A 9947-nucleotide genomic window follows, 5' to 3' on the forward strand; every position below is an offset into this window, starting at 1 on the left:
GAGACTTTAAAAATGTGTTTGTGTTTGTGTTATCCATATGTATTACATGATATCATAATTGTATTATATTATTATTAAGTGATATAGGAGAACTGAGACACTACCGTCCATAGTGCATGACAGAGCCGTAGTCATAGGGAGTACCAAGGTTCCTTGTGTTGATCTTCCTGAAATTGTGCTCCATTCCTGCAGGAGATCACACAGCTCAGTCAAAACATGTCTCTGCTTCTTTACACTTTACCAGTCAGAAGTCAAAGGTGCAGTAACTGAAGAACAATTTAAACAAAGTCACAACTCATTCACATCCAGCTACTATACACCTGCTGAAATGTATTTATTATACATTTATCACTTGTATCTTTTGCAAAGACATTATTAAAGTTACATCTGTACTCTGTATAAAACCTTTTTTCCAACAGTTGGTGTAGACTGTCTGTGAAGTGACCCACCAGGAATGACATTCTCCAGGAGGATGCGAACATGCTCGTCCCTGTCAGACCGGGTCTGTTCATGGTTGAAGCCCAGGGCGTGGAGCAGCTCGTGTTGGATGACTGACCTGAAGACACAGCCCTGGCGACTCAAAGACACCGTCTGAGCGTTACCACGACGCCCAACGAAAGAGAAGCACCTGAAAGAGAGCGGTAAATACAGCCCCTTGAGCCACACTGCTTTCATGGACCTGAGGCGAGTCTGCCAGCTCTGAATGTAGGGAAGGGGGTGGGGGAGTAGGAAGGGGGGGTGGCAGTGTGGTCCATACCCTGAGCGAGACTGGATGTCCACAAAGTCCCTCTGTCTGTTTAAGGGGGTGAAGCGGATGCAGGTGGACCGTGCGAATGACCTCAGACCTTGGACAATGGTATCTCTCTCTCTTCGGGCTAAACAGTTAACACAAAGAAACATTTAGTGAGTTGTATTTCTGTCATTTTCATTCTAGCATCTCATCAAAAGGAATATTTAACAGCAATACTTACTACTGCTGCTACAACTAAGACTAAAGCCAGTAGATTTAACACCACACCGATCAGGGGTCCAAACATTTGACTGAATTATAAAAGTCAAGCTCTTATTGCTGAGCTGAGCGAATGATCAGCCTTCTAGTACTGCCACCACTAAGCATGCACATGGTATCAGTGGACTATGAGCACTTCAGCTTCAGAACAAAAGGGTTGAAACTCACAGTACTGGTTGGAGATGCGATACGGCACGTAAACGTTGCCATCTCTGGATTTACGCCACAGGCAGCCTCGTCTGGTGCAGGGATCAGCGTTTTGGAAACCAGTTGGCACTGCTATGTCTCCAAACATCACAAGAGGCTCATCCAGGTTCTTTCCTGCAAAACAAAACGGGGATGGACTGTATTTAATTTACTTGATTTAATTGCTATATTACAGTCAAGTCACATCTGGGTCGGTACCATATGTACAGTAACAGCAGTATTATGCTCAATATGAATGAATACTTGTATTTTAAGCTTGGATGATGTTTGTCCTGTTCTCGGTTACTGTGCACATGCAGTGGACATGAACATACCAACATTAACATTGGCCTTCTCTATCAGCGTGGAGGCGCTCAAGTCCTCGTCCTCGATGGTGTTGCCTGTGGAACAGAAACAGTTCGTTCATTTATCAGTTATATGATGTGAAACTTGCAGCATTTCACTGTGTGAAGATTAGCCAAGTCTCACCAGAGTATTCATCACTTTTTTCAAAATGAGCCTGTAATAAGACACACAGTAAAAAAAAAGTTGGTTAAATACAGTTAAATGGATGTGACGCCATGGTGATGTGAACCAACATTTCTTCTAACTCATGATTGAACTCCTTCATAGGATCTGATTGTAATGCAGTCTAAAAACAAGTATAAAATGAGAGACCAATCTACAGTTTCCATGTTAATTTCCCCACAATTAAGACAAGAACCTCCTCTAGTAGTTCAGCAGTCAGTCAGTATTAATGTAATATTTATTTTCACTGCTGCTCATTGAAACAAAACTGAATTTGGGACAATAAAAAATTCTTCACATAAAATTTATCACAAGAGTTGCATTTCATTTCAAATTGTGACATAGACTACGTCTATATTTAATGAGGAGCAGATGAAGTCTGTGTCTGCTGCTACTCACCTGTATAGTGAAACTGTGGACAGAGCAGAGGAGCAGGCTGAGAGCCGCGGTCTGGAGGATCATGGCTGGTTACAGGACAGCAGCTGCAGACCCAGAAGATGCCTGTCAGAAGCAGAAGTGTTCCAACTTATAAAGGTGAAGGTATTGACAAATTCAGTTCAACTGAAAATTGCAGGTTTTACTTACAACACACTGGGTTGTGTAACAAGGTGGACTTCTGCTGCACGCAGGAGCAGACCACTTTTTTTCATTGATATGTAAAAGGTCTAATTAATCAATTAATAATGTTGATCTTGTTTGAGACTTACACATGGCTCCAAAACTACACTAAATAAAAAATTCCATGTCTTGGGCATCATTTTAGACACATTTTCCTTGATGAAGATATTTGTATCTCCAAATGTCTTAGGTAGAGGTGTGTTGGAGAGTGTCCCTTCAGTCTTGAATAGAACAATATCCTGCTCTTAACACTGCACTGCTCAGCATCACAATTTATTGATCATCCTAAAGTTTTCACTCTCTCTTGACCTTGGTGCTTCTGACGAAGGTCAAGAGAGACCTTCATTCTTTTGAGCAGTGTATATAAATCACTGATGTCTTATTCTGATTGAAAAGATGTTATACTATGATGGAGTGCTTTTTGAGCAGTGTACTTACACAACCTGTGTTTGTATAGAATAACCATCAGTGATTTATATACACTGCTCAAAAGAATTAAGGGAACACTTAAATCACACATCGTATTTTGATGAACAAATTATTGAAAAACACAAAATGGGTTGATGCCGTTCTTTGGACCTGTCCAGCTCTCCTCGTGTAACGGCCGGTCTCCCGGTTCCTCCTCCATTCTCTTGAGACTGTGCCAGGAGACACAGCAAACCTTCTGGGGACCGAATGTGCCATCCTGGAGGAGCTGGACTACCTGTGCAACCTGATTGGGCTGCAGGTACCGCTTCATGCTACCAGTAGTGACACTAGCAAAACACAAAACTAGAGAAGAATCAGTCAGGAAGGATCAGGCCACCACATGTAAAACCATTCCCTTTTGCCTCTCCATTGCACCTGTTGTCACTTCCATTTGCACCAAAGCAGCTGAAACTGATTCACAATCACTTGTGCTTCCTAAATGTACAGATTTATATCCCTGAGGTTTAACTGACTTGGTGTTACACTGTGATGATGGAATGTTTTTTGAGCAGTGTACTTACACAACCTGTGTTTGCATAGAATAAGAGGTTAGAGTTGCAAAAGCTTATTTTGTGTGTATAGGACTTCTCCAAATTGTTCACACAGTTGCAATGTGTGTTTGCAAAAACAGGAACAATGACTCAAGAAGAAATACTGATTGTTTTGCATTAAGATTTAGTTTCTGTATTACTAAAGCCATGTGTTTTAACTTTGTCTGAGACTATGAAAACATAAATGCGATAAGTATGATGAAGTATTATCAAAAACATCAGATTTATTCTTTTCCAGCTTTGATCTGAGTAACAGATCCCTCGACATAAAGACTACATTTGACACACTTTAGCATGTCAGTTTAAAAATATGTTTTACTGTAATTAAACAAACTATGCATGACAATAATCCCTAAGTACAAATGTAAAAAATAAATGCATAATTTTTACATTAAGAAACAAATAAAAAAACAGGTACAATTTCATATACAGTACATACATATACAGTATGTAATTCATACATATTAAATCAATGAGAATTTCTCCACCAATGTGAACTACATAAAATATGTAAAATTTAATTTGAATCTGTTAATAACAGGCACCTTTTTATGCATATAAAAAGTATTAAAACGTACTAATACATTTTAATGAATGTGATGGAAATCTGAAAATGAACAGTTGACAGAATGATCAAGTTGTCTTTATATATTTTAATAAGAGCTTTGCAAAGGATCAGTGTTCAGTCACACAGAGTGTAAGCTCAGACTGATAACAAACAAAGAGTGTACGTGGACTTTATGGTGATTTTATGCATGGTCAGGATGTGTGTGTGTGTGTGTGTTTGTGTGTGTGTGTGTGTGTGTGTGTTTGTGTGTGTGTGTGTGTGTGTGTGTGTGTGTTTGTGTGTGTGTGTGTGTGTGTGTGTGTGTGTGTGTGTGTGTGTGTGTGTGAACAATTATGCATGCTAACTGTCAAAAGAAGCAGCTGCGTGCTCAAGGACAAAGAGCCCTAAGTTTGTAACAGATAGTACCAGATAAGGAGTTTACATGTGGAAACAGATTCATAATACCAAATAAGGATTATCAATGTGAGGACAGATTCATGTCCAAGGTTATACAAAGTCAGACTATACAAAGTGCAAAACCAGGTAGTAAAAAGTGAGGAGTATATGATTTTTTTATTACATCAAATATTTAAGCTATGACAATTATTCTTTCAGTTCAGGACTCATAGATTTTATGTGGTGTTCTGGTTTTGTCTTTAATTTGCACCCTCACCCAGGTTTCTGCATCAGTTGCAGCCACAGCTTCTCATATTGCAAGAATGAGACCAACTGAGAGTGGTTTTGTGTTGTGACATGTCTGCCGATGTAAGAACTTATGAGAAATTGTTTCAGTATTGCATGATTTGTTCTCTGTATTGATGTTTCCATCTTACTCGTGTGAATTAAATGAACAGTTCTACATGATTTATTGATTGATCTGATTTAAGGTTTTAATAAATCAGATTCATAAATAGAGCAGAAGGAAAAAACAACAACAGACTGAACATGTGTCCTTGTTCTTGTCTAGAATTTGTGATAATCTGAGAAATCAAGATAATGCTAATCAGACATGTAAAGCACATTATAACTTAGATTAGATTCATGCTTCAATTGTTATTACCCATACTTAGAGATGCAAGTGTCAGGTTGTCGGTCCACCACTTTTGGTCTTGACTGAAATATCACAACAACTGCTGGATCAATTGTCATGAGATGTGGTCACCAGTATCACCACCACTAAACCAAACTTGTAGTTTGATTTAGCTCTGACCTCTTCTACAAAAGCCTTCCCTCTGACAGAGTTAGTGACTGGTTGTATAAACAGTCTGTGAAGGAGGACTGGTGAGTAGATTAGTTTTCATGCTCAACATGATGATGTTATTCTCCCTGACAACCTCAGTGGTCTCATTGAGACACTTATTAGCAACTGGCCTTTTTTAACAGATGTAAAAGCTTCAATAAACCAGGACTGGGGTATTTACTGACGTCTTTTATGTGGTAGATTAAAAGTGAAAATGTCCTGAGACAAACCGAAGACTTCAGGTCCAGGGATCTGGAAAAGCTAATGTGCAACTAATTTCCAGGTTTTAGGACTGTAGCACTCTATTGGGCATCATGCAAGACCATTTTGGTACTCTTAACCTTTTTTCTGTGGGTCACCTTCATGAGGAGGTGCATATAAGTGACATTTCATCATTACAATCAACAAGGCTAAAATTGCTATATAAGGCTACCAAGGCTATATCTCTGCTTTGTGGAAGTCTGTGACCATAGACCGGATGTAGAGGACTGCTCTGCTGTTGCCATCTTGGCAGTGCCTGACACTGACTCCGTCCTGGCTGTATGTGGAACTGAGACTTCTGTGTGTACCAATTTAATAACTATGGAAAGCATATGATCCCATTAGCATTGTTAGCACAGCTGGGTGCCTTGTTCAAAGGCTAATTCATTTGCAGGCTAATTAAGTAGTTACCAACCTAAGTTAATTAGACAGGTGTGGTGAGTGCAGACGCAGATACCTTCTAATTAGAATTTCATCTCTAAAAAAAGGAGCACAGACTCCCTCACGTTCTGTCATTTGAAGGAGCTACTTGTACGTTTTGCTGTTGCTACTTAACTAATGTTATCACTATTTATTTAACAGTCTAGAAGAAACATTGTGAGCTCAGCATCAACTTAATTTCTTTAATCACCAACAGCTGTCTCCAGAGGTGAAAAGCAATGTTGACCAATTCTTCTAACTGAAGTTAGCATGCTAACCAGCTAGCCCGGCATGTCTTGACATTTTCAGATAGCAACTCACTGAAGCCTCCAATATGCCCTGAAGATGTATCACTGTTGAGAGGTCGTATTATCACCTCTTGTATTGTAAATGCAACAATGGCCAAGAAACCAGGTTTGGTGACAGAGAAAACTTTGCCCCTTTAACCAACAACAGGTCAAATGACCTGTCTAATATTTACAGGAAAAATACTTCAAAAACACCACAAACACTGAGGTCACGTTCACTGGTTCTAAGTAGCTGAGGTGACACAGAGCAGACAGCTAGTGGCTAGATCGTGGATGTATCATAAGACCAGGGTCCCGGACGTAAAAATGGCGCCCATTCAGTTCTATTGGAATTGCTTGCTGGGCGCATACACTGAATAAAGTTTCTGGCTTCCGGGTTACTTCTGCATTCTGTGGCCCACTGAATATGTGCAGTAGTATCACTCCCATGGTGCCTCTGGCCAATGAGAACGAGCAAACGGCGTTCTGGATCTGGTGCTGCGTGTTTATGAATGCAATGCTAGCGGACTTCATGACTTCTACAGGACTTGCTCGGGGCTTGAAACCATGGATTTATACAAATGGCAACAGCAACAAACAATGAAGATAATGTTCTGAAGAGTAAGATGGTGTTACACCTACGATCTTTGATATTGTGGATAATTTGTGTTGAGAGTTAATTTATTTTTAATGTTATAGAGAAAAGGAGTCATTAAAACTTTTAGAGCTTAAAATCGCATTGGATTCAACACAAGAAATCCTAATCAGGAAAAAATATTTAAATTGAATTGTATTGTGCATTTTTTAATAAGAAATTGATGCTGCATGTGACATACTGTGTACTGAATACAATGACGACGTGGGGGGTAAGAGAGACGCCGATAACGACATGGGAGTCTATGGGGACTGACTCACTGTTGGAGCCAGACTCTAGTGGTCGTTAGAGGAACTGCAGCTTTTGGGTCTTCAGTGTTCTCAGCCCTGGAAGTTGCAGCTTGACTGTGACAGACACAGGGAGAATGGTTCAGGTTATGTGAAGTTAGATACTCAGAAATGTCTTTTTGAGCAAAACGGTCTATGAGTCATATGAGGGGTGGTCATGTGACAATGACTGAGATATTTTAAATAATAGGAATATTACAGGCTTTAGCAGGTGACGGTATATTGTCAGGTGAAACAGAGGATGATGACGGACAGAGACTTGCAGAAAGACTCTATTAACATTTATTACTATTTCCTTCTACTGACCCCTGTCTAGAAATTACATTCATATTGAATTAAACTAAATATGTTTTGTAGGAAACAGCGCTGACTGGATCATGTTTTCAATTAACTTTCTCTTCAGACTCTCAGCTCTATCACCAAGAAAACCGTCCTCACAAACTGGAAATCAAAGAACAAGACACTTATAGCTCACTGAAAAAATGGATTACATCTGTATGGAAAATCTATCTACATCTGTCCACGACACCATAACAGAACCATCCAACTACCCCTCATTAATGTCCTAGAAACCTGATCCATTCAATGGGGAAGTTATTCTATAACCTCCTTTTGTTTTGTCAGAGAACCAATAATTTCAACACAGTGTGACACACACACGCAAACACACACACACACACACACACACACACACACACACACACACACTCAGACATTAATACATATATGGTATATACACTGTTGCTCATAAAAATGGAATAAAATATTTTTGACCTCTTTCCATGAAATGATTGGGACAATGTGATTTATTCCTGATGGATAAAGTGTATTAAGAGTCAATCTCTTCCAAACATATCACAATGAAAATGAAACCACAATTAACCTTTACAAACTGTAGTCAGGCTTAAACAAAATTGGGGGTATTGGAACAAGAAGATTTCATGCTAATGAATGTCCAATATTACTCTTTCAAATGTCACACAGTCACTAATATCGAGTATGGCCACACCTGACACGGATCAGTGCATTAAGACGTCGTGGCATACTGTCCACAAGCTTGTTGATGTTGTCAGTGGGCAGGGCGTCCCACTCTTCGGTCAGAGCCTGGGCTGACTCCTGTAGAGTTTGAGGATTATTGTCCCTCTCTCGATGGCTCGGCCTTAGGCATGCTCAATAGGGTTCATATCAGGGGAGCAAGCGGGCCATGACATCTGCTGCACCCCATCTGAATCAAGAAATTCTCTCACTGCAGCTGCCCTACGTTCTCTAGCGTTGTCGTCTTGCAGACGAAAGTTGTTCCCATAGACCCGTCTTGCATGTGGGAGGCAATGGTTCTCCAGGATGTCCGTGTACACAACGGCTTTGACGTTTCCATCCAGCGCCACCAATGCATACTTGCCCATACCATCACTGAGCCGCCACCAGCTTGAGTGGTTTCCTGGATGCAGTCATCGCGAAGGTTTTCGCCACGTAATCGCCAAACCCGTTGTCTTCCATCTGTATGGTTAAGGATATAGCGGCTCTCGTCAGTAAAGATAACATGTCGCCAGTGCCCAAGCTGTAATCTTTAGTGCTCCCTAGCCCAGTGAAGTCAAGCAACTCTTGTGTTGAACAGTTAGGCGTGGACACTTGATCATTCGTCTTGCTTGGTAACCATGCTGAAAGCAACCTCCAATTTACAGTTTGGCGGGAAACGTTGATTCCATGGTGTCTTCTCCACAAACGACAAAGGCGGTTTGCTGGCATTTTCTGGTTTCTACGGCACAGATTAAGTAGTTGCTGATCATCTCGTCTGGTAGTCAGTCGCGGTCGTCCTGGAGATTCTCATGGCCTCAAATGACCCTCCTCTCGATGAACTTTGAGAATTTTACAGACCGCACCCTCGGATATTCCAAGCAAATCAGCAATATCGGCTTGTTTGTGTCCATCCTGTCGGAGGGCAAGCCATCTTTGGTGTATTGCCAGTGGCGTCGGACGAGGCATAGCCTAGGGAAGTTCTGTGTCAAATTTGGTTGAAAATTATTTCAGACAATTCTGAAAACATGAACCTATTGCATAAAGCTTTAAGCAGGAAACGGACAACACAGCAAATGTCTTGTCTTTTATAGCGCCAAACAAATGTTATGCATGAATTAATTTCACCTGGGTAATTTTCAAAAGTGATTACTGATGCATTTAAATATTAATAAACAGACGATTGTGTATGAAAACAAAATTATTCCAACTTTATGGGCAACAGTGTATATACAGGTATTTATCTTTTATTATTATTTATCTATTGTTTTTCCAAAAATATTTTTTGTAATATTTTGTATGAAGAATTTTTCTTACTCTCCAGTACAACACCTGCGCTTTATTCTGTACACCTGCATGTATGAGTCATAAGTTCATCTTTATAATTTAAGTACATAAATATCACTTCATTTATAAATTATAAAAATACCTGACATCAACTGAATAATTACAACTGAACACTCCATGTTTTAAATGAATCCAATAGAGTTCGATGATGAGAACATATCAGTGACTTTTAATCCATCATTCCCACCTGTTTTGTAGAGTAAAGTGACAAATGTGACAAGTGTCCTTTTCCCCACTGATAATGGTACGGAAGTGTTTTCATGCATCTGTACATTTTGTGACTGATAAGCCTGCTGGTGTAGCTGATTCCTCAGGTTTTCTAGGACTCAGATAATCCATATTTGGGCCGACCGACACAGTTAAACATAGATAAAAACCTGGAGTCACACCTCACATGCACAAGTCCACACAGAAGATCAGAAGGTGAGTTGAGCTGCAGCAGAACCTGAAGCAGAGGTGTTCACTGTCTCTCTGTCTGCTCTCAGTTCAAACACCGTGTCTGTCCTCTGAGGAGAAGCTGCAGCTGATT

At 40.1% G+C, this 9947-nt stretch overlaps 1 protein-coding gene across 1 annotated transcript in view; it reads right to left on the minus strand.

Moving 5' to 3' along the window:
- LOC111669286 (low choriolytic enzyme-like) overlaps nt 1-2246 on the minus strand; it is a 5020-nt gene extending 2774 nt beyond the window's left edge. Inside the window, exons 1-7 of the mRNA XM_023425546.2 lie at nt 2123-2246; nt 1685-1715; nt 1531-1596; nt 1178-1330; nt 758-875; nt 450-628; nt 105-186 (exon numbers count right to left, since the gene is read on the minus strand). Coding sequence (XP_023281314.1) covers nt 105-186; nt 450-628; nt 758-875; nt 1178-1330; nt 1531-1596; nt 1685-1715; nt 2123-2185 — 692 coding nt within the window. The 5' untranslated portion in view covers nt 2186-2246. The remainder of the gene's footprint in view (nt 1-104; nt 187-449; nt 629-757; nt 876-1177; nt 1331-1530; nt 1597-1684; nt 1716-2122) is intronic.
- Between the last annotated feature and the right edge of the window lie 7701 nt (nt 2247-9947).

This window comes from Seriola lalandi, unplaced genomic scaffold (assembly GCF_002814215.2).
Source record: "Seriola lalandi dorsalis isolate HSWRI2012SDOR001 ecotype SW California unplaced genomic scaffold, Sedor1 jcf7180002054784, whole genome shotgun sequence".
NCBI classification, from domain to species: domain Eukaryota; kingdom Metazoa; phylum Chordata; class Actinopteri; order Carangiformes; family Carangidae; genus Seriola; species Seriola lalandi.